This window comes from Parus major, chromosome 13 (genome assembly GCF_001522545.3).
Source record: "Parus major isolate Abel chromosome 13, Parus_major1.1, whole genome shotgun sequence".
Classification (NCBI taxonomy): Eukaryota; Metazoa; Chordata; class Aves; order Passeriformes; family Paridae; genus Parus; species Parus major.
This window is the reverse complement of record NC_031782.1, coordinates 13,749,666-13,774,900: the sequence shown is the minus strand read 5'-3', so window position 1 is coordinate 13,774,900 and position 25,235 is coordinate 13,749,666. Positions and strand designations below refer to the sequence as shown.

The 25,235-nt window shown below is 46.0% G+C and overlaps 1 protein-coding gene across 9 annotated transcripts in view; it reads left to right on the top strand.

The window, feature by feature from the left end:
- Positions 1 to 25,235, top strand: part of LOC107210697 (rho GTPase-activating protein 7-like) — a 46,190-nt gene continuing 20,955 nt past the window's right edge. For 2 of the 9 annotated variants that reach the window (XM_015641845.2, XM_015641846.2), the window contains exon 1: positions 80 to 101. In XM_015641845.2, coding sequence (XP_015497331.1) covers positions 95 to 101 — 7 coding nt within the window. In that variant the 5' untranslated portion in view covers positions 80 to 94. Of the gene's footprint in view, positions 102 to 25,005 lie in introns of those variants that run through there. The other 7 variants (XM_019008173.1, XM_015641848.3, XM_019008175.1 and 4 more) reach the window with 7 other exon arrangements.

Below are 25,235 nucleotides of genomic sequence, written 5' to 3'. Positions count from 1 at the left end.
GGAGTTCAGTTGCCCCGGGCAGGACTTGCTTGCTTGCAGGGACACAGGAGTAACTTCTGCACAGGACAGTGACCCTCTGCAGTTGCCTCTCCCCATGGAAGGTAGGAGGACGTTTGTTTTCTTTCCTTGGTTACTCTATTTCTTTGAGGTTTTTAAACCAGCAATCAAACTATAATGCAATTAGCCAGAAAACAAGGCATGAACTCGAGAGTGGTGTGGGTCTGATTGTTCCCGGGATGTGCTGCTCCTATTTGGGCTCATTTATCAGAAAAATGAACCCAAAGGAAAAAAAAAAAAAAAGCCCATCAGAAAAGAGAAAGTTTTTCTGTGATATATTTTGTTTCTATTTAGAAGAAAAAATTTAGTTAGTAGGAATTTCGAGATCTAGCATTTGAGCATCTGCAAGTCCCATGGTGGGGATTCAGTGGTGCAGTGCAGCTGTCCCTGGAGAGAGGCAATGGCAGAATGTCCCTGCCTGGCAAAGATTTGTCCTCTCGAGGGGAGCAGCCACCCATCCTGCTGCCACCTCACTGGTTCCAGCCCTGCTGCTCCCCAGGGAGCACCAGGACCCTCAGTGCTCCCTCGGGAGCCTCATCCCTGCTGTGTGAGCTTTCCCATAGGGACCAAGTGGGGTGGCAGAGCTGGGAAAACAGCAGCAGCAGGGACACCCTCTGTGGGGACAGCATATCCTCCATGAGGCCTCCAGCATCAGAGGAGGTCACCCTGAGAAATAATTCATTTTTCCTGAAATGCAATAGCAAAATTTCTGTTTTCGATCTGTTTTCTGGGAGGAAAGGCGGAGAGAGGGGACCCTTGGGGCAGGTGTCTGAGCCTGCAGCAATATGTGGCTGTCACCCAGCACGAGCAGGGGCTGAGAGGAACAGTGCTGCTGCTCCAGGCCTCCATGCTCAGCTGTGCTCCCACATCTTCCCCATCCACCCCAGGGTGGTTCCTGTCTCAGCTGGCTCAACTTCTTGGTTCCTCTCTTGTCTCATTGCTGCTTTTCCCAGGTCTCTCTGCCCGGACTGAAGCTCCCCAACAGCAGGAACTGGTGCCCCATGCTGGACCAGTCCTGGCATTTCTCTGGCCGTGAACTGGGCCAGCCCCAGCTCCTGCCTTTGCTAAAGGCTTGCTTTGTAATGCCAAAAAAATCCTACAGCAACTCTGACAGCTCTGTAGGAGGCTATTACGCATCTGTGTGTCAGAAGGTGGCCTTTATTTTATAGCTTCATGTAAAACACTTTGTATTCTCTGGGCAGGAGAGGCAAGGGTTGCAGAATGTTTTCAGAAAGGGGATTAGTGCCATGTCCCTTCCCAACGGTGGTCCCCTGTCAGACAGTCCCTGGGGCTGCGGCTGCCCAGCCTCACCAGCAGCTCCACTCTCACATGGACCTTGGAGGACTGTTTGCCAGGACCACAGCTGGGAATAGTACTGCATTTCTTGTCCTTTGCCTCTCTATAAAATAAATCAAGCTGAGTTTTCAACCCGCTGTTTGCTGATGCTCTCTAGCCAAGTTTCGAGTCAATTTATTTCTCATTGCCCTGCGTCACCCTGGCGATGTGCCGAGCACGAGAACTGGGGAGAAACACAATTAGTTTGCTGCATTTCAGGCTAGGGCTGAACATCCATCTGTCGATACACACAGATCTCCCAGGCAGTAGTAGAGGTGTGCTTTTTAAGGTAGAAAATTACATGTGTTTTGGAAATGAATAAATTGTTGACATAAGCTAAGAGTCATGAGACAGGAGCGGGTTGTGTTGCCAGGTATTCACTGTAAGAGCATTCTGCCCTGGAGTGCTGATGCAATGACCACTGTGGGAAGTGAGGGGCGCTGGCTGGAGGTCAGGGAGGGCCAAGCCACAGGGAAGAACCCTCCTTTGCCATGACTGCTGTGCCATGGGAGCGCTGGGCAAGGAGAAGCCACCATCCACCTGCTCTCTGTGGGCTCATTCCCTGGTGGCAGCTGCTGGCAGAGCCAGTAGGAACACCAGGCATGAAGCCCAGGTGGCTGCTGAGGTGGGCAGCAGGGCCAGCCAGGTCCCAGCAGTACCCACAGGGGCTGAGCAGTGCTGAGGATGCTGCTGGGGGGCTGCAGAGGGCCAGCTGGGGCTGCTGGGGTCAGCGCTGTCACCCCCCTCTCCCCAGCACTTGCCCTGCCATCAGAGAGCTATTAAGAAACGGGGAGGTGTTTCTGGAAGTGTTTTTGTGTGGATTGCTGTTCTTCTTGGTATAAATTTGCTGTTTCAGCTTCTGAAGTTTACCATCTCCTGGGTTCACACTTCCAGGGTTAACATTATCTGACACCTGCCAAAAATCTGTCTTTCCAAAAATTCTGACACCTGCCAAAAACTGGTCCAGCAAGCCTTGTGCAGCAGGGGGCTGAGCACACACACTGCCTGCTGTTCCCATCCCTCCTCCACCTCATCCTGCTTCCCTCAGTGCTCCTGGGAAAAGGCAGGACCTGGAGCTGTTGGAAGGAATGCTTGTGTGGGAAGGGAACTTGGCTTCTCTGGCGAATAAATCATATAGAATCCGTTTTGTGCGTTGAACAAAGCTTTATGAAAGGCAGATACAAAGGAGAGGCCCTGCTGGTGGCTTGGGAGGTTTTACTGTGGTGCCTGACATCCTCTGGCACTAGAGCCTGGGCACCACTCATAGGTCTCAGCCTGCTTCAGAGACCTGAAGCACCTGAAGCAGGATTGGTGCTGCCCACCCTGCTTTCAGCTTCCCAGGGCTCTGACACCGCAGATTTTGCTGCTGTTTCCATCGTCCTCCTGGAGCAGGGAGTTTGTGTGGGGCAGGACGGTGGTGGGTGCACAGAGGGTGCTTGTGTGAAGAGGCTGGTGCTCATGTGCTGCACAGCAGCTTCCTACTTTCCTGCCCAGTTCTGAACTCTCACACAGGAATGAGGATCTTCTTGAAATGTGACCTTTTTTCTCAGTTTTATTCCCCATATTTGGTATCTGTTTGTCCCTTCTTTCACAAAGCAGCCCAGTAATCAGATGACATCCCTGACTCATGCTGCCCAGACGTGCATGATGGGGCCTTTCTACTTGTTAGTAAAGGCCTGTTGATTTAATTTCTGTATCATTATTCAGCTAATAAGGAATATGTCACTGATGGTGGTGCATGAAATCAGAGTCTGAAAAAAAGGGTGAAATATTAAATAAACCTTGCTGAAGGATGGGGAGGAGGTGGAGGTGAATGAGCAGGAAGGGTACGGGGTTCCCTGTCTGCTGCTCCACCTCTAATCTTTGTGGCCCTAGCTTCTGGGGAATGTTGGCAAGGCTACCTGAGCTGGTCAAGTACTAGCACTGGTCACTGCTGGGGGACACTGGTTGAAAGCCATGTCACATGTGGCCCAAGCTGCACACCAAATACAGTCCCTGTCACCTGCACACCTCGGCCTGAGCCACGAGCTGTCATACACAGTCTCACACCTGCTCACACCTGCATGCAACACTCCCTGCTACACCTGAATACAGGTTTAGGTGCACAGAGGCACCTCAATAGCGTGTAACAAAGCAAACCTATCTGGGCTGGCTGTCCAGGAGCTGTGGGAAAGGCCTGTCAGACACAGCTTTCCCTGGGCTCTGGGGTAACTTGCCACTAGATGTCACAGTGTGCTTGGGTTTGCAGGAACCAGGAGTGCTGATTGTGCTGAGGACCCCCAACCAACCCACTCTGGGCAGAGCAAAACTGCTCCCTGGAGTCCCTTTGCTGGACCAAAGCACACAAATAGCATCTTTCTGTCTATTCCTGTCTTCTAGAGCGTTTTGAAAACATTTCTGGCTTTCATTTGCCACTCAGCCAAGTCTGAGAGACCAACAGGTGACTAGAGAGGCTCACATGGTGCCAGCCCACGGGGGTGACCCTGGTGGGACCCTGCCCTGGCAGATATCCAGTGGCCCTGCTCCCACTGCAGTAAATGTCAAACTCTGATTAACATCAGGTGATGCAGCAGGAGCTCCCTGTCTGTGTCCCAAAGCTCTTGCTCCAAGGGGGGACGAGTTTTGCCACTCCGGCAGCGCGAGGCACAGGAGGCCGGCACTCGTGCAGCTGCCTGGGGCTGACCTCTGCCTAAACCATCCCAGTGGATATTTATAGGCACACAGGAAGCCATGCTGGACCCTGCACTTCCTCTCCCATCCAAGCTGAATCTTTAATCAGCTCGGTAGCAGAGGGAGCATTAATTGTGGGTGTTTTTCCACTGAGCATTGTGCTGAGCAGGGGTGGAATACGCACATGGTCAGCTTTGGGCAGGCTGGTGATGGGATAGGCAAGTCATCTTCTGAACTTGTTACAGCTCTGTAAAAAACCTGGTATATTATTAAAAGACTAGGAGTATATGAGTGTGAAGCATTTGCTGAGTAACTGAAGCAATGACAGCATTTAAAGCCTCCTTTTTGAAGTGGTTTGTGTACAGACCCAGACCCAGACTGTGAGGCCACTCCACCCACTGCACCCAGGCAGCTCTTGGCTGAAGTGCAGCTGTTGAGTGAATGATGGCATCACTCTGTGGCTTTCATTTGCCACCAAAATCAAGCATAGCTTTCCCAGTCTAAGACTAAACAAACGACACAGCCAGGGATGTACAGTGGGATGCTTTCCTTTTGTTCTCTCTGATCTTGAGACCAGGCTCTGCTCAGCCTGAGCAGGAATATTGTGCCCTGGTGCTGATGCTGGCCCAGCCTGGAGAGCAGCTCCCCTGCTGCTCCTTGGAGGGATGTTGGTGGACACAGACATTCAGTGAGTGGGGGAAGCAGGGCTGTGCTCTGTGTGTGCAGAGGGGAGCCCCTGGTGTACCCCTGAACCTGGAGAGATGTACATAGCAGCTCGTGACCTGGCTGTCACACACCGTGCTGCCCAGGCACCCAGCAGTGTCTGCTCCCTGCCAGACAAGATGGATGGGCTTTCACTGCAAGCCACTCGCTGCTATTCATTTTCACCACATGAATCTTCTTGACCAATAACACATTATTGCTTTCCTTTGTCTGGGATTGCCTTTCCACCCTTCCTTGGCACCAGTCCAGAATATCTATAAATCTTACTCAGCCACAGTTAGTGACTGTGCCTTAGTATCAGGAGTCTCCCAAAATACTCCATGTGCTGCTCTTTCCTCATTCCCATCCCCCTGCAGCAGCCCACACAGCAGAAGGTGCTTGAGCAGAGCCAGGAGAAGAAGGATTTGCTGTGCTGGGAGGCTGGAGCCCAGTTCCAGCTCTGGGGAAGTAGTGTAGCCTCACAGCATTCCATGAAAACATGGCCACAACCTGGCTCCTGCTCCAAGCAGCCAGTGTAAGGTGAGGCCACCTTCCCAAGCCCCAAAGACACTCCAGAGTGCTCCTTTCTGTGGCATAGGAGGGTGGCACTGCAGATTCACTGCTGTAGGGCAGAGCTGGGACTTGGAACAGCAACTCTTTGAGAAAAAACCCCAACATTAAAAAATTAACATAAATCTAATTTTCTGCAGTTATCACCAATCTCAGATTAATTCTGCAGCATGACTTAACTGCTGCAAGGCCCCACACTAGTATGTTAAATATGTCCCACTGCATGTATTGAATGTGATTTCCAGGCACTGAGGGCTTCTGGAGGAGAGTGCAGATAAGGACGTGCTGGGAGGCAGCTGCCCAAGAGCTCTGCAGGAGCAATCTGTGGGCACAGACACATGCAGGGCCCCAGGTTTCTTTTCACTTGCTGGGTTTTTTCACTCTTTTTCTGTCCTGTCACCCTCGGGTGTGTCAGCTCTTGATTTGCACTAGCCAAAGAGCTGGATCTGGAGCCTGGCCACTAAACCTCTGCCAGGAGAGCCCAGGGCAGCATGGCTGTGAGCCCAGCTCTGGGGAAGTGGGGCTCTCTAGCAGTGGGGCTGCAGGGTAGTTCCCTCTCTGTCCCACAGCCACAGGGTTTGACAGAGGCTTTGGCACTGCTTCTCTCCTTCCCTGGGGCTATGTGGATACTCCAGGAAATGAAGTGCTTTAGCTTCTCCACCTCCTGAAGGCAGAACCAACTTTTTCCCATTTATCCCACTGCCCTGTTGGCTGGGAATGCAGCACAGACTCTTGCTGTGCTCCCCATGGCTGAGTGCAGTGCCCCAGAGCTGGGATGTGCCAGTGCCAGGGAACTCTGCACTGTCAGCAGTAAGGAAAGCACCTCCTCACTGCTTCTGCCCAGCTCAACATCAGTCACCTGCAGGGAGTTTGTCTGCCTAAACCCCAAGTGTTTCATGTGTGTTGAGGGCAGCACTGCTCTCCCAAGGAGAGGAGCTGGAGCCTGGCAGTGGGCAGTGACCTCAGGCCCCCATCCCAGCACCCCAAAAGTGTCCGTGGGCCCTGCAGTGGGGCTGGGCTGGATGCACCTGCTGCATCCGGCATCCCAACAGCAAGGGAGCACAAGCACAGACTGAATCCTGGGGTGCAGAGTTTGCACAGCTCAGGGAAAGAGAGATTCCTCCCTGGGGCCTTTGTGGAAGCAATTGAGGCAGGGATTGGGATGGCTCTGCCCCTGGGGCTGCACTTTCCCAGGTGAGGTGCAGTGATGATGGATGTCCCACAGCCTGCAGGTCTCCAGGTGGGAAAACCCCTCAAGCCATTCTGTTCCCAAGGACAGTGCCCAGCAGAGGAGCTGCCTGGTATCTGCTGCCTGAAGCATCTGGCTCAACATCAAACCATTTGAACCAGTGGGCATTTCCCCTTTTGGGGGATGACCAGCTGACCAGAACCTGGGATCCATCTGCATACTCAGGCAAGGCAGTGAGCTGGGCTGGGGGCTCAGAAAGCAGGGTGTGAACAAGAAAGACTTGCCTGGGATCCCAAGACTGCTGGGCCTTTCAAGGCAACCCATGAGTGCACACAAGCAGAGCCCACGTGCACCCCAAGGTATGGGATCCACCCTCAGCTTGTCCTGGAGTCGCCACAGCAGCTGGCACAGGAGTGATCTGCTGCTGCCAGGAGCGGGGAGCACAAGATGTTCAGGGAGGAGAGGTCAGGTCTCTTCCTGTTTAGATGTTTTCAAAAAATGCTTGAGCATTTTAGTGGAAAAACGACTGAGGGAACCATCCAAATTAGGAAACAGGAAATACTGCGCTAGCATAAATATAATTTTGACAGCTGAAATGAGAGGCAAGTGGTTGCCAGGTAGGGCTGGTAAAGATGCTGCTGGGCCAGCAGCTCGTGGGGAAGCTCAGCACCAAGGGGCAGGTTCTCAGTGGGACACAGCTACCCAGCAGTGTCATGCCAGGTGCCAGAGCTGAGTCACTGCATGCCTCTCACCTCAGGGTCTCCCCATACAGTGCCAACAGTCAGCAAGAGGTGGCCTTCAAGTGCAGGACTCTTCATGTCTCCAGCAGTGGATATACTGAAAACTAAGGCACTAAAATCAGAATTTTTGTGGACTATAAATAGCAGGCTTCCCCGTGCCAGGTTACCTGTGTGATACTAGCTGCTCAAATCTAATGTCAGCCCTGCTCTTGGCCCTCTCTCCCCTCCAGCAAATCACTGAATGTCCCCAAGCCCCTTTCTAGCCATATGTGAAGTTGATGTAGTGCTGCTTCTAAGTCTTTGCAATTACTCAATTACTCCTGCATGTGATTGCAAGTAATGTGCCCTCAGGGCTTTGGTTCAGTTTTGTCCATTGATTTGCTGTGTGACCTTGAGCACCACATTAAATATACTTTCAATATTCAAGAGAATTTTTCTCATTTATGATCATGCTATCCAAACTCCTCCTCTGCTCCCAGCTTTCCAAGCAGTGTCTACTTGTTATTTATTGCAAAATTTAAGGGATAGAAGCTAACCTAAAATACAAAAGAGAACTGGGGGCCTGTGCTCCATTCAAATTCACCTCAAGCAAGTTTCAATGGAGCTTGAAGAGCCTAAGAAATGTAGATACCTCTGAAAATGTCACCCTAGCTGTACCTGCAGGCTCTGACATTCCACAGACACCTGAATTACTCAGGCGAGTTCCCCTTGCTGATCCAAGCTGATGGCTGCAGAGCTGGCAGTGCATTAAATATGCACATATTTAATGTCTGCTGTGCTGGAGAGGGAGGACACCTCAAAGTGAAAGCTGCTGTGCATTCAGATGTGTTCTTCAAAGCTGAGACAGGTCTTCTCAACCTGGAGCTGAGCAGCTACAGCTACCCCTGGCTGCTGGGGCACAGTTTGGAGGGGCTGTGGGGTGCTGCTTTCTTCCTTGTTCTGTGCAGGGCAGGGGTGGGCTATGGGATTGAGGAGTGGTGCCTGTTTGCAGAGAGGTCTGCTGGAAAAATGAGCAGCCAAAGGAGAAGTGTGGGCAGAGCTTATCCTGTCAGCAGGGTTGACCCTTGCCTCTGAGGGTACAAGGTTTTGAGAGTTTTCTCTTGGGCATGTTTGTATAAGGAACAGCTGTGGTTTTCCCTTTACCTTTGCTGGAAGATGGCTGTGAAATAGCATGGTGAAGAAGTAAAACTGCTTTCTGAATATTTTAAGAACTTTTGCCACAGTTTTCTGTGAATGTTGATTAAGAGTAAATGAGACTTGGAGAAACAGCCAGTATGGATTTACCCTGGGACCATTCTGGGAATAAACACACAAAAATAACCCTTTCCTAAAAATGTTCTTTACAGCCCCACCCTTCAGGAATGATCTTCCCTGCAATGACCCCAGCCTGGACAGCACTGGCAGACCAGGGCTGAACTTCAGCTCTGGTTCACACTCAGCAGTCCCTTTTTACAGTGCAAATAGAGGTGATTTGTTGAGGAAACATGTACCAGAGTTAGTGAGGACTGCAGTCTGTCTGCTTGTCACCCCAGCCCAGCCATGGACTGGGGACAGGAGGAGGCTGCAGTGACAGCAGCAGCAGGATTTGCTCCCCACCTGCTGTTCCTCTCTACCTGCAGTGCGAAGAAGTTAAACTGCAACAGGAGTTGCAGGTAATGTCAGCACACCTGTACACAGGAGCTCTGCTGTGCAAGTCAGGTCTTGGAATCTGTAAAGTGCTTCATGCACCTTGCCTTGTGAAACAACACTGAAATAGTGTGATGTGTAATTTCTACAAGTGCTCCAGCATCTATGCACAAGCCTCAAACCACTGAAACAGTCACCCAACATCAGTGAAGATGAGGGCAGTGATAGACTTGAATGCTTTAAACAAGTAAAGCTACAGACCTCAGCTGTGCTCTGATTATTTTCTTTGAATTTGCTTCCTTTCCACTGCTTTTTTTATACTGAGACATAAATAATCTTAAATTCCAGATCACCCATGGGTCCAAAATTTAGCTGTAACAGGGACTTCTGCCAACTTTTACAAAAGGATTTCACTAACATGAAAGAAAATAACTCATACATAATAAACACTCCTCCTGACCCACGTTATCCTTTTGCATTTAAGGTCAACCATCTCCGAAAGGAGGGAAAGAAAAAAAAAAAGATAAAGGAGAAGCAAAGAGTCAGCTGCAAAAACAAACTAAACCCCTGCATGAAGGTCCTCCTATCAGGGCTGTTCACAGCTGCCACTACATTTTTTCCTTGGCCTGAATAATGTGGATACTGGGCTGGGGAGTGTTTTCCTTTACACTGGTGTAAATCTGGGTTGGAGCTCCAGCCCTGACCTGGCCATGCACACACTTTATCCCTGGCAGCCCTGCTCTTGAGTAAGGGGACCTGCTTCCTCAGAGGAGCTCGCCATCCTTTGATGCTCGCTTTTGTGTTGAATAAAGGGCTAAATTCCTCTTGTTTCTTGAAATAAACTTGCAAACCCCTTGATCTTCCTGAGCTGGATGAATATGTTTACAGATTGTTTGATTCCATTTGTCTTCCTGGGCGTGTGAGAGGGACAGCAATGTGGTTAAGGGAAGGGGAGCTGTGCTGTGTGAGCAGCCTCTTTTGCTGTCAGAGACAAGACACTGATGAATCCCATCCACTTTGAAGGATACAGCCATTCCCATCACTTTTTGGAGGAGGAAGGGAAGGAATTATTTACTGGAATCCCCTGTAATTTTGCTTTATATAAAGGTCATGAGGCAGCAGTATAAACTTTTTGTGTTTTGTCATCTATTCTCAAGACATTTTCCACTACACTGGTGCTTGTGGACTTCTAGAAAAATATCAGGAGGTAATCCTGTAGCAGCAGCTCTTTTCTAGTGTTACACCATTTATACACATCTCCTTTACACTTTGATTGCTGCCTGAAGTCAGGGCCAGGAGAAACAAAGTTTATCCGAGGGCAAGGAGTCAAAGCACAAGAAGGGGAGGTTACTGACATATGTAATTTAAACTGTTGAGCTTTATTTAAAGTCTGTAGAAGCTGGAAAAAAGCTCTTAAAGACAGAAACCATCTTTTCTCCGAGGCCTGGGAGGCACTGGGAAGCCTCATGGGTGTCATCACCAGGTACTTGTAATAATGTCACTATTTCCAGAAGTCTTGGCACTAGCAGCACGGCAGGAGAGGAATTGTGAAGGGTAGCTGACTGAGGATAATGGATAGGAGGATGAAATTGAGAGGAAAAACTTAATTGGAATTAACTAGCTGAGAAAAGCCTCTTGATCTGTCAGACAGTGAAATTGCCTCCCAGGAGCAATGGTATAGTCTCAACCACGTGGGCATTTAAAGCCAGTCTAATGTCTATGATTCCCTGAGTTAACTGGAGTATTTCAATAATTAGAACTGACACAAAGATTTATCTTCTTTGATTGACTAGCTTTCATAGAGGCTCATCTCTTTGTGGTGCTGCACAGAGCTTTCAGGGCAGCTGTTTGCACTTAAACTGCCAGGAGCTGACAGTGTGTATCCATTTCAGCTCTTCAAATGTGTTCTTTGAAAAAACACTTAAATCGCTGGAATAGACAGTCCTAATCAGTCTGCAGGAAAATGGAGCATCCTTACCTGGGGCTCAGTGCTATCAATCTCCCTGTGCCAGTGCTCGGCCATCCTGCAGCAGCAGAACCATTTAGGTGCATTACTGCCAAACGCCCAATCAGCCTGAAAAATTGGGCTGATTTGGTCCAGGCAATAAAAGGGAAAGGTGTTTTGCCAAATGTATAAAAACAAATGGTTGGTATTTCAGCTGTTGCAGCAGAGTAGGATTAATCACACTAAGATGATGGAAATGATCTCCCACGCTCATTTTTCCTGATTTCAGAAAAGACAATGTGTGGCAGGCCTGAAGGGTGAGGTCCTGTAAGGGCTTTTGGATCTGGATTTGCCCATTCATTCACCTGCTCTCTGTCCCTGTACACATCTCCTCTCTCTCTTTGCCTTCTGTAGGGTTGCACCTACAGAAAAGGGCACATCCAAGCTCTGGCCTTGGCTGGGTGCTGGGTTCCTGGTTTGTAGGTAGTGGCAGCGTGTTGGGAAGGGTGTTTGGAATCCTTTCACTTCTCTGCCACTGACAGACATAGGGATGGTGTCTCCTCTGCAAAAGGGATTCAGATCTTCCTGATCTAGCCTTGTAAAACGCAAAATATCAGGTCAAGATGTTTTGCAGAAAGTGAGAAATTGCTTTTCTGCAGGGCACAACTTACAGGTGTTTATGTGTGCTGGCATCCTAATATTGACAGGAAAATGTGCTTTTTTTCTTGGTCCTTCTGAAGCCTTTTACATAGGGAATGCATACTTGACTTGTTGACTTGTTAACTTGTTAACTTGCCTTCTCCCACTCAGCAGAGCTCTTCAGAGGAGCACCTTCCCTGTACTTTGGTCCTCTCTGGAGTGTGCAGGTAGAACGTGGGGCACCAAAATACCTCTTTTCCTATGGAGAAGTACAGCACGTTGGAAATCAGAATTTATGGAAATATTAACTCCCAAGATGATTAGTGTGTGGATTTACAAACTAGGGATAACCACATCAGGCTGGACATGAGAGAGGAATAAGCTGTTGCTGCCAGAGATGAATGTTTGCTGGTGGCAGCAGCAGAGCCAGCTTCAGGTCACAGCTTGTGGCTGTCACTCCATGGCTGGGAGGCTGCAGAGGTCTGACTCAGCTGGCTCCTCAGTTTGGAGCCACACACCAGCCTGCAGGCCAGCATTTCTGAGAGTTACACAACCTCTGTCTGCAGGCACAGAAGCCTGAGCAGCGCTGCTGGCTCTCCTGCAGGTCAAAGACACAGCTTCACTCTCCCTCCAGTGCCTGCCCCACTTGGAAAAGTGGAGCTCTGTGCCCTGAGTTTCTGTAATGCTTTGCACTGACTGAAGTCCTGCTCTGCCATTAAACCTTCCAGGTCACTAAACCTTTTGGGTTCTCAGTGCTCATCTGGCTCCTCCACTGGCCACAGCCACCACTGCCTAAACAACCTAGTTAGGGCAATTAATGTAAATTAAATATGTTTATATTTTCCCTGGAATGCTGTCAGGTATATGAGGATAATATTCTGATTTACTTTTTAAGGGTAACTGGTTATAAAATGGGTTTTCATCCTGTTGGAACATTGTTTTTCAAACTACTCTTTCTTCTGCTATGAAAAGTTTAGATTAAATATATCTATGCAAAGCCAGGAAGAAAAGAAACTGAAAATTTATAGTGAAAATTAAGGAGACAGATGATAATAAATGGTTAATTAAAGATTGGGGGAGGAAGGGAAAAGGAAAAGAAACTGAAACAGAAAAATTTAAATGAAAATTAAGGAGAGAGTTGATAGTAAATGGTTATTTAAAGATTGGGGAGAAAAAGAGGGGAAAAGGAAAAGAGTAAAAGTGCACTTAGAGAAGTGGGCTTTGGGTAACACATGCAAAGCTAAAGCTGATTGGTACCACTTATTACACCCTCCTATTAAGTTTCTTCATTCACTCTCTTCTTTTTAGAGTCTCCTCAGGAGATCATCTGTTCTGCTGAGCTGGACTGTGTTTGCATGTGGGCTCTGGGGTTATCAAACAAAATCCTCTTCTCAGAGAGCAAACCCCTGCCAGCCCAGAAGAGCCCCACTGGAGCAGCTGGGGCTGGGCAGGGTGTGACACGGAGCCCTTGAGCTGACCCACACAGACCAAACCCAGCCCTGGTGGCCACCAGAGTGTGCTGGGGAGGCCCTGCTGCTCAGACATGCCATGGTGGCAGCAATCAGCATCCTCTCTCCTTGCTGACCTCTCTGCTTCTGCCCCACCATTCCCAGGCTGGTTTCCCACACCTGTTCTCCTTCAAAAAGTCCTTGAAGAGCGCTGGCCTGAAACTGCCAGCTTGTCTTACAAGCCACAAATCCTGCTGCCTTCTCATGTTGTGTAAGAGTGCAAACAAATATTAGTTGTAAAATGATTCAGTCTTTATGAAACCCTGCTAGACTATTGGCTTTTAATAGCATCAGACCTGAATTACACGTCTGGACTAGACACAAGTGCAGAGCTTAATTTCCTTTAATTTGTTCCAGAGTAACTCACAGTTTAATTTAACTGAGCAGTTCCTTGTTCTCTTATTCTGGAATGATGGATTGTGAAATGCACTCCTTTAAATTAATCCAGACACTTGATTTTTGTCAGCAGAGTAATCTTTCTCAGCGGTATGCTAAGTATGCTTTTAAAAGTTATGGTGAATATGAATGATATGCACTTGGTTGATGATTTAAGTGTTTACACTTTCAAAACCTTGCAGAAAAAACAAATATGGCTTAGCTGCATTTTTTTTTATAACCTTTCAGAAGTGATCATTCAAATAACATCAAAAGGACTTAAATGGATTTCTAAATTTGATGGTACATGTGAAGGCAACTCCCTTCTCATCAGAGAACCATGATTTTGAAATGGGGCTGAGCAAAGCTTAGACTATTTCTGATTGCAGGGCTTCCATAGATCATCCAGAAAGATTTCTATTGGAGCCATTAATGGTAAAATATTTCATGTGGGTGCTGTCACTGCTTACGCTGGCTTGATGTTGCAAAAGAGCAGTGTCCTTTCCTTTTTTTTTTTTTCCCTTTCCTTTGGCTGTTTTTACTTCTTAAAGATGAAGTGGGGCATTTGTAGAGAGGAGCAAAGAGGCTGTGTATGAATATTTGGTTTTTTATACTGCCTCCTTCAGAAGAACCACAAAAAGTTATAGTGAAGTTGAGTAAGTGATATTGATGCAAACCAAGCCATCAGGTCCTGTCAGCCCAGGCACTCCCTCACTCTCTATTATCAGAGGTAGGGACTCTCTGAATGCCACAGTAGAAACTGCACAGCATTCCTGTGTCCAGCTGGAACCTGGCAACAATAGTTATTCTTAAATGTGGGGAGACAAGGCAAAGCCTCCTGTCACAGAAATATGTGGCAGTGCTTTGTAGACAAAGGTAAATGTCCCCAAAGTTAGCAGCACATGAACTGCAGTGCACACCTACCCATTCATTCCCAGAGGGTTTGCACCTACAGAAAAGGGCACATCCAAGCTCTGGCCTTGGCTGGGTGCTGGGTTCCTGGTTTGTAGGTAGTGGCAGCGTGTTGGGAAGGGTGTTTGGAATCCTTTCACTTCTCTGCCACTGACAGACATAGGGATGGTGTCTCCTCTGCAAAAGGGATTCAGATCTTCCTGATCTAGCCTTGTAGAATGCAAAATATCAGGTCAAGATGTTTTGCAGAAAGTGAGAAATTGCTTTTCTGCAGGGCACAACTTACAGGTGTTTATGTGTGCTGGCATCCTAATATTGACAGGAAAATGTGCTTTTTTCCTTGTCTGACTTTGTCACCACTGCTTAAAGAAGATGAAGATTTTCAATGTGCATCATACTCCTTGCCAGCCCTCTCTCAAGACAATGCTGTAATTACCTGTCAGCTCCGTGTCCTCTAATAACCTACACAGCCAAGCCATCCAAAGAAAAATGGTTTGGCTCAATAAAGGGGCTGTGTTGTGCCTGGACACAAGTAAGAATGGATGCAGCCTCCCATCACAGGTAGGCTGGCACCAAGCTCTGCCCCAGTCTTAGGCAAGGTCTGACTGCTGCTGAAATCCAAAATGAGCTGAAGCACATCAATATCTTTTGATGTGAAGTACTTTAGGAACAGGTTGTATTGGTTTGGGTGCTTCAATGTCAGTATTTCTATTTTGAACATCTTAGCAGCAGTCTTCAAATTCCAAATGTGTAAAATACTCTTCTCTTGAGTTTTGAAAGTCTGCTATAGCCAAGTGCTAAAATAACCAATGCAAAGGCTTTTAGGTCTCAAAACCAAGCTTTACTGGCCTTGCTCCTTTTTCAAAGCAGAAATTAATTATTAATTCCCTGGATAGTGGATGCCTTTGCACCCACTACCTGATAGTGGAGATCTTGTGGAGATGTTATGGAAGATACAACCATGTATCCTAAATTTGTATTAAATTAGAACTAAAATCCAACTGGCTTTTGTCTTCACACTGCTGTGTGACAGAAGCAGTGGCTGAGTTAGCCTCGAGACTCACAGCCTTTGTCAGAGCCAGCAAAGCTTTGTTAGCCGGAATGGGTGCTGTAAGCTCCTCCAGGAGAGGATCTGCAAGCGGCTGAGAGATGTCACAGCGATGAAAGGACTAAAAACTGGATATTGATGTCTTCAGCAGTGACTTTGGGCTCTTTGTTATCCCCTAAAATGAAATCCCAAGTAAACCATAACCGAGGCTGGGTGTCTGAGACAGTCACACCGTGCATGACGAGAGCCCTCTCGCTGGGGTGCTGAAAGCTCTGTGCCTCTTGCCAGGGGCTGTGCACGAGCTGGTGTGAGCTGCAGGCCACTCGACAGCTCAGCACTGCTGCAGGGCTCTGCTCAATGTGGGCCAGCCAGCTCGGGTACTCTTGACATTCCTGGATGTCTTCTAAACATGTAATGCTGATAGAAATGTTGTTTAAATATTTGTGAGTTATTTAAAAATAGTGCGTCAAATAAGCAGCCTGGTGACGCCCGACAGATCTCTGGCTCGGACGAGCGCCTCGGTGGAGAAGGAAGAGGTCAGCACGAGTTATGTACACAACTCAGGCTCTGATGAGAGACACGCTGCATCCATAAAGCACAGAGCCTGCTGGAAAGCCCCCTGTATGGAGGGTCCTGTGCAGGCAGCGCAGTGGTGCTCAGTGGCTGCAGTCATCTCCATGCTCTGGCCTCCAGCAGGTCCATGGCTGGGGCTGGAGGTGCTGCCCCACCTTGGCTTTGGCCATGCCCTGCTTCCCAGGAGCTGGCTTGGGTGTGGAAGCAGGAATGCTTTCTGGGACCTGGAGGACAGGAAAACTGTGCCAGCATCCCCATCCCATTCTGAGCTGGTTAGGCTATCTTGACAGTTCCCCTGCTTGATGCCCATCTGTATGTTTAGAGAACTCAATTTTAGGAGGGGAGAATGAATTTTCCATCCAACTGTGATTGAACTCTTTCAGTATTATCTTCTCAGTATTATCAGGCAGAACATTTTAGGTCAGTAGAGGTGGGTGTGGGGCAGAGGGGAAATTGATTCCTGTGGTAGACAAGAGAACTGGACATTATCTATTTATTATGTTAAATATTTATTTCCAGAGCTCTAATATATTTCAAAATATTTTACAAGCTGATTTTTTATGTCAACTCTACTCTCTTCTTTCAGTAAACAATTATCATGCAGAGAATAAAACAAGCTCCCAGGCATTGCTGAGATACATTGTAGTCTATTAAGGAAGCTCAGCCTACTATGGCATATGAATCTGCTTTTATGTTGCCTTTAAATAGATTTGACATCAATTCCAGGACTACTGTAAAAATGAGATACATGATTAAAGCAACACTGTCGTCTTTCTAAGGTATTTCCACTTTTTAGAGTTGCTGCAAAGGAAATTATTTTTAAAGCACTCAGAATATTGATCTGTTTTTTGGTTCTTGTCACAGTCCATGGGATGTTTGCAAGGGGAGCTCCTCTGTAGCTCCTTGACCAGACAGCATGTCTTGTACATTCACAAAATGGATTTGTAAGTTGCTACTGCAATTTTACACTTTGCCTTACAAATACTGATCTGCAGTTTCCTTTTTTTCTTTTTTCCTCCTCATTGGTTGCTTTATTCTTGTTCCCTTTGACATCTTCCCATTTAAAGTGCCAGAGTGAAAAGCCAAAATGAGTCTCTGTTTCTCTGAGGTCCAGAGATGAGCTGTTCTGCTTTTCAGATGAAAATGCTACATATACTTGTGGAATCTATTGAGGCTATTTATCAAAATCTTTTGGCTGCCATTCTTCCCAAACAACAATTGCATTTTCAGAAGTTTACCACTGGCCTAATAATAGTGATTCAAATGAAAAGCTTAAGCATCTGTCATAGAAATGAACACATATAAAAAACCACAGAAATAGAACAGTGGTTGTTTTCTGGGACTGCCTCAAAGATTTCAAAGAATTATTTGCTGATGATAAATTTGAGTCAGGAAAAGAGCAAAGGGCATCACTTTCATCATAAAATCAGTCCATAAGCTATAATGATTGATTTGACTAAAATTCGCCACCATTACTTTCTCCTTTTCTGTTATTGTCACATTCCTGGAAACAGATTGGTTAATTCTTGACAAATACCTTTGGAAATAGTTTCAACTTATGGGGGGATGCAAATGGGTCAAGGTCACTGTGGCATTAGTTGCTCACAGCAAACAGCAGAACCATAGGTGAGACCTACTGGTCCCCAGTTATTCATCTGAACAAAATTATGACTTCACAAATCTTTGAAAATATTAAAGCAAGGATGTGACCGTGGCCAAACTGTGGAGAATTCAAGCCAGTATTTGTTAAATCTATTTAGTCATTATTCTATCAAAACACAATTACCTTTCAGATTTTACTATTAATATTCAATTTCACCAACAAATTGCCAAAATTTTCAAAGTTTATACTTTCTAGTGCTTCTTATATATGTGAGTCACCATACCTTGCTCTTTTATAATAAAACCCTCCGTGTTTCTTTGCATCCCATTGCTCACACCAATGGCAATACCACACCACTGGTAATAACTCAGGACCACCAGTTCCCAAGCTCTGACATTCAGATGTCTTTATTTCTCTGGCATCTATTTAACTCAAAAGCAAGGAGTTCTTGAAAACACTCACAAGCAAACCTGTTCTCAGGGGATTTCCAGACCTGATTGCAGGCACAGATAAATTCAGGACAGTCTTTGCTCTGATATTTGCTCTGTTATAGCTGATATTGCCTGTTGCTCCTTCCTGAGCTGTTAACACATATTGTTGGAAACAGAAACTGTCTTTTCATGCACAAAATCAATCTCCTAAAATTAGGAGGTACTAGCTTTGGCTAATTGGCAAAAAAATTGACCTGTCCAGTGCTTTGATTTGTTGCTGGAAGGAGCATCCACTGGGCCCTTGAAGAATCCTCTGTCCAACTGCTTTAGTTCAACAGCTGAGATATAATGAAGACAGGAAGAAAGGTAAGCACAAAGTAGTATTTTGTTTTTCTGGTCAGGCAAGAAACTGCTGTTTTTCAAGAAGCATGACTGAAAGAGGATGCAGAGTTTGGATACAGATCCCATTTCGTTCAGTCTTGGTTCACAGCAGTGTCACAACAATGTCTGATCTGCAGAGGGAAGGGCTGAGCTGTCTGTCAGTCTCTGTGTCACATCACCTCCTTAGTCAGGGATGGTGGCACACTGTGGTCTCTTGAGGAATTGTCCTCTGTGACACTGTTTCCCTGCAAACCAAACTCAAACCCTGGTGAACTGGTGGGGCTGCATCAGGGGAGGGTTCCCGCTTGTGCCGAGGCACTTGGCTCACGCTGCACTGGCTGGAGAAAGGAACAGCTCAGTGCAGGTTTGTGAACAGCTTCACACCTGCTCACCTGTCAGAGGGACACAGAGGCACAGACATGACTCCTGTTGGTTATTTTATGCAAAGAGTTTTATTTCTCAAGTCTCAAAGTGTTGTTTCTAGAACAGATAAGACACAGAGTGGGTAGTCTGGGTTTATTGATTTAAACAGCTGAAAATGTCCTGGTGAGTTTGTTCCCTTTGTGTGTTGCTGAACTGACAGTCACTCCGAGCAGGAATGAGCTCCCCCAGGGGTGCCTGGTCTGCAGAACCCCTTCAGAAGCCAGAGGACATCACTGACTGTAGATTGTGTCTCAGTGTTGAGACAGAGGTGAGCTGCTTCTGTGCCCAACTTCTCCCTCCGTGTCCAATAACCATGTTGAACAGCCCAGGCCACCACAGCAGGCAGTGGGCAGAGTGCTGTGAAACAAGGCTTTGGGAATCAAAGCCAGATAAAATCTGTGGCTTCTTATGTGGCAGCAGTTAAAGATACTTTTCTTTTCCACACCATTCCACACATATTAGGTAGAGGACCTTCATATATGTCACGATGTTCTGTCTGCTGCCATGTGTTTGTCTGGCTCTCCCACACCATGTAATGTCTTTGGCAATGACCACCACTGCCCAAGGCAGGACACTGTGTTCACTAATGCCTGGGACACGTGCTGGTTATGCAGGGACTTACTTAGATTTGTTCCTCACATGAAAACCCTCAAGAGTTTCTTTAAAAGGAACATTAGCCTCAAAAATTTACTCTGGAGAGTAGCAGATTGTAGCTGGACTGCTTTGCTTGAAAACACATATTTTCTGAAATGATGAATGAACATTTCTGAAATGATGCTACTTTGATTAAAAATCCAAGCATTACTGACAGTGCCTCTGTGTGCTGCAGAGGTAAGAGTCATCTATTCACAAATATCTCAGGTCCAAATATAAGCAGGTACAATCTAAAAGCTTCCTCAGGACCATTTTAGCAGCTTATTCATTCCACTATGAAGGGCCTGCTCTTGCTGGAGCATAAATAAACCAAGCCCAAGTTCTGTTATGATTCTAGAAATGCATTTTAATAATAGAGATGACAAAACCTTTTTGAGACAATACTGGGAGTAGGAAATATAAGAGATTACAAGCAACTTTTTTTTTTTTCCTGCAACCTATGCAGAGCTGTTTTTTTAAGCTTCAGCAGTTAGATGTTGATCTTCACCTGAACTTTTGTTGCAGTGTTCTTTCAGTCCAGTTATATTTATCCAAAGCATTGACTCTATTTTGGAAGAAAGAACTGAAATGAAGCCTCCAAGGCTGTGTTATTGATCAAGCACTTTCTGTCCTTGGGAAGGTCTGGTAGTGAGCACAGATTTTGCTCTGTTCCTCAAGAACCCTGGCCAAGGCTCTGCAGGTCAAAGCTTTCCTGTAGAGACTTCAGAAGGTGGTGGCTCTGCCTTCAATGTCACCTTTGCTTTTAAGTGGCTCTTGAGATAGGAGAAGGAGTTAAGTGATTGAGAAAATCAAAGTGCTTACTGTGCTCGTTCTTCCTGGCTGGCAGAGGCTCAGAGCAGTGATTTTGCTCTGGGTACCCTGTTCCCTGCACTAGTTAAACTCCTCCATGCTCTGTTCCCTGAACACTGGACATAGATTTCCAGCTCATGCTCCCACTACATTTCTCCTGAGCTTTTTCATGTTGAACAGTCTCTGTGAATCTATGAAATAAGAAGTTGTGGGTTTTGTTGCTACATTCTCTCACCCACATTTTAGGAATGTCAATAGTTCTGAAAGAATTCTTCAATTTGTTTAGTCTAACCCTAAAAGTTCCTGTGAAAATCCCTGGAATTCATCACAATAGCATAGCATTTTCCTCTCTAAGAAATACTTAACTTTTAACAACAGAAGGCAAAAGCTAAATTCCAGCTTGAGATTTGACCTGCTCTAATGAGAATTTTTACACAATTTTAATGGAAATTGGGGCATCAGAATTTCAAGGAGGGAAGATCAAATCAATTGACACCTTCTGGCTGAGGCAACATTGTGTTGTTTTCCTGGAGCAAAAATTCCACAATATTTTCATTCATAACAACATGGAGTAGTTGTGATTATCATGGCAGCAGGTAAACAGCCATATAAATGGACTGACATCATCTCAGGGATATAGGACATTTTACATTTCCATTTTAAAAAGGGTTTGTCTTTGAATCTCAGTTCTGTTATCTGGTATTAGAAGGGGAATTCTCCCTGGGTTTTATTCTGTAGGGATTTCCAGAAGAGGTAAGGGATGGTAGGGTATGGGTAATTCTCTACCATTTTGTGTTGTTGTGACCTTTTAATTGAAGGCTCAGTTTAGAAAGGAAGATATAAAAATCAGAATTAATGATGACATGATCCCGTTAGGGACCAAAATCCACAGCAGCATTTTCTAGAGTTCAGCTCTGTGAAAGTAAACTTGGAAATGGGATAATGCTTTACCTGCTGCAGGTTTCACTGGAATGTCCCAGTGAAAGTAGCCAAAGTTCATTGGGAGGTGGTGAAAATATGAAAACCATTTGAAAGTTTTTAATAGTGTTTTAATATTTTGATGGAGAAGCCTGGAATATCAGGTCTAAATGGTTTTGAATGACTACAGAGGGACAAACCAAGAGAATGGGCTTCCTGTAATCCAAGAGCTTTTTGAATGACTTGGACCCAAACCATTTTATTTTGACTTTCAGGGGAAAAAAAAAAAACCTGCTGTTAATTTCAGGGGGCCAGTGAATGTGCTTATTTTCTCATTCTTCTGTTCTCACACAGCTGCTTTCTGACAGGAAGACCAGAGTGGTAACAAGATGCTACTTCTATAATATGATGGGTTTATGTTTTGACTTCACCTCAAGAGCACTTCAGCATATCCAAGAGTTTATATTTAGCAATATTATTTTCCTCTTTTTAAAAAAGGTTAAAGACTTCATTCAGCTTACTCTTGTCACAGGAGAGGAAAAACAGTGACACAGTGCATGTTTCTGCTCCTACATCTTTTTCCCTGCAATACATGTATGTGCACTTTGTCTAACTTCTGTTGTGTCATAGATTATAAAGTTTCAGTCTTTGCCCCTGGAAAAATGCTCTTCAACTAATAAATTTCCTTCTCAGGAATTTTTGGTTTTGTTAGCCTATCTATATTTCTCCTTAATTTCATCTAATTATTTTTAAGTCCTTTTCTAGTGAGCTTATTAATTTTCTTCTTTCTAACTGATAGTTATTCCTCACCACCTTTAACATCCCCCTCTTTTAACTATCTCAATGTATTGCTTGTATTTTGTTCTGCATTTTTCCTCCCAATTGATCTAACTTGTTAATTAATCATTTGGCTTCTCTCTGAACAACTTGTTTCCATAGAAATGTCTTTCTTGATGCCTCCTAGTATAGTCACAGCTGAAGTTAGGTTCCTTGATCTCCTGTGTTAACTCAAGATCATCAGAGAAGAAAATAGAAAACAATTACTTTGGGATCTTACCAAGAGAAAGTTAGAAATGAAATGTCACACAGCTTTGATTCATTAAAAGTGTTGAGGGAGGTGGTAAAAGGGAGAGAGGGGAAGAAAGAAGTGAGGTGATCTCTTGTAAATGTATGGGAAATATTCCAGTGACAGGAATTAAAATATGCAGGAAGCTTGGCTTTAATGGGAAGTGACTCCATTGCTTGGCACAGTGACTGTCTGAAACAACTTTGGTGACTTGGGTGTTCTGCAGTGTTTTGCTTAAGCATGAGTGAGGGATTTAGCAGCCACAGGTTCATTTCTAAAAACATTTAATTTTGGTCATGCAGTACTTTGTGAAGTTGTTTAAAATGACCCACTCTAGGATTGTGCTCACTGCATTTGAGTGAGGTGGGATGTGACTGTTTTGGAGCTGCTATGGGCAGAATCACTGCATGGGCTGCCTACAGGCAGGGGTTTGGCCAAAGCTTGGAAGGAAGCCTGTCAGAAAGGTTCTGGAGAGCCTTCAGTGGGAGTTCAAGAAAATAGGAAACCAAGCAACAAAGACCATTTGGGGAAAATGACCCCATTTTCCAGGCATCAGTCCCAAACAGTGGCATGAGCTTTGGGGCTCTGGTAATGTTATTATGTGGTCCTTGGTGAGCTGCAGAGATGGGAACTGAAAAGCCCAGGTGAGCAGGAAACATTTTCTTGTCTTTCTCTCTGTCTTGGGAACCACCACCAGCAGCCCCACAAGCCACCAGCCAGGCAGGAATGTGGAGGGTTTGACATGTGAAAATACCCAAATGGCCCTTCTGAAGCTGAGACATCCTTATTCCACACACCCTTTACTCCAGCATGTAAGGTTCCTGTGTGTGGGCTGGACCTCCTCTAGTGAGAGGCAGATGCCAGGATTCCCTGGGTTCATTGTCCCATAGGATACACAAAATGATCAAAATGCAGGAATGTCATTCCTTCCTGGAAAGCCTTGAGAAATTCTTCACTGAATGCTGTGTTGTACTGAGGGAGTTCACCCCTAAGATGTTATGTGGGTCTTTTCATGACTGGTAACCCATACAACACTAGGGAGCTTGATGGTAGTTTGTTTTTAAGAGAAAAAAAATGAGCATTTTAGGGTTATGCACTGCTAGCTCATGGGAAATGCCCAAAGGAAAATGGATGGGAAAGAGAAACTGCATGCTCTGGTTGGAGCATTTCTATGGGATGGGAGCAGTCTAGTGATGTTATCCTGAGATTTAAATGATACATTCTGTCTCCTTAATCCAAGCACATAGCTGCAAATTTAATCAGGGCAGGGTGTGTACTTTTTATATGGCTTTGGGTGGGTCTGGCAAAAAGCATTTTCTTAGGTAATCATAGCTAATGCCATATATCACACTACCTTAATTTCTTTTGTATTGTGTCACCTAGTGCAAATATCAAACATCTTTTTCATTGTGCCATACAATTTATCCATTTAGGAAGCAATTGCACAAAAATAAATCATAGGTCTGTGCAAATTTTGCATTTGGTTGTTATACAGAAAGCTAGTGATAATAACACCCATAAATTATAATTTCATTAGGGTATAATGTTCCTAAATGAGATTAGGAAAAAGAAGATTTCTTCATCTACACTAATTCTTCTTTTATTAAAAAATTTTTGCTTATCCACTTCATTCAAGTTCTTATTTCTCCTGCTGCATTTTAGGCTCCACACTCTAAGAGCCTAAGCACTACAAGAATTTGTTCTACAGAAATGTAGAGCCTGGTCTGGCCTCTGGAGTGTTTCACAGAGTCTGAATTATCTTTCAACCTCTGTAAATTAACACAGCATCCATCTGCCCTTATTGAAATGTAATGCCTGACAGTGCAGCAGATGTAAAATTATTAGTGATTTAATGTCAACTTCTAGTGGAATAATTTTAAACTTTTAATATGTTCTTCTGAGACCAGCCTACATGCTACTCTGTACCTGTTGATGTTTATTCAGGCTGCAAAGACTGATCATTGTTTTCTACTGGATTTTGTACTGCATCATTAAAAGCAGAAAGTCAAAGCTGCAGCAAATGCAAAGAAGTCCAGTCTGTTGCAGAGGTTGAAAAACATGCTAATATGATTTTAGCACCCAGATTGATTGCTCAGCTGTGTGTGAGCTTTTCAGACCACAAACCCTTTTTAGTCTAGACTAAGTCCATCTAAACAAAGTGAAAGCCCAGGTTCTGTCTGACCCATGAAAACCACTGTGGCTGGGAACCTCACTGCAAAACACCACTGCAAAACACCGTGAACCTGGGTCACAGCAGCCTGCGTCGGTAGTGGGGATGAGAGGTCGGTTTTAGGGATGAATCCCAGCTCTGCTCTGTTCCTCCGGTGCTTTGGGGCACAGCATCTCCTTTTCGAGATGCAGCATCAGTCCATATTTTTTTTTAATTATTTTATTTTATTTTTGTGTAGGGTAGAGGTAGCATAGTTCTGTGTATTTGAAAAAGAAAAAAAAAAAACCAACAAAAGTAGCTGATTTTGTAAAACTTTGAGGAATGACATTGGCAAAACTTTAAAACATGGATGTAAGCCAGCAAGGGAACCAGGGGGTGGCGATTTGCCTTCTGACATCTGAGCGAGTGCGGAGCACTGGGATAGCGGCTCTGAACAGCCGGGGACACCCAGGGACACACACAGGGACACACACGGACACACAGGGATACAGGGACACCCGACAGGGACACACACGGACACACAGGGACACCCGACAGCTACACCCAGGGACACACACAGGGACACACACGGACACCCGGCAGGGACACACACGGACACTCAGGGACACCCGGCAGGGACACCCAGGGACACAGGGACACCCGACAGGGACCCACACGGACACACAGGGATACCTGGCAGGGACGGGCAGGTACCTGGGACACCCCTCCTGCGGCACGGGCGGCGCGACCCGGGGACACGGAGCTGGGCTGGGCTGGGCTGGGCTGAGCTGAGCCCGGCCCGGGAAGGGCGGTCCCAGCGGAGCGGAGCGGCTGCAGCGGCCGGCGGGGCGCGGTGCTGTGGCAGATGACATCCCCAGGTGAGGATCCAGCGGGTTCTGTGGCAGATGACATCCCCAGGTGAGGATCCAGTG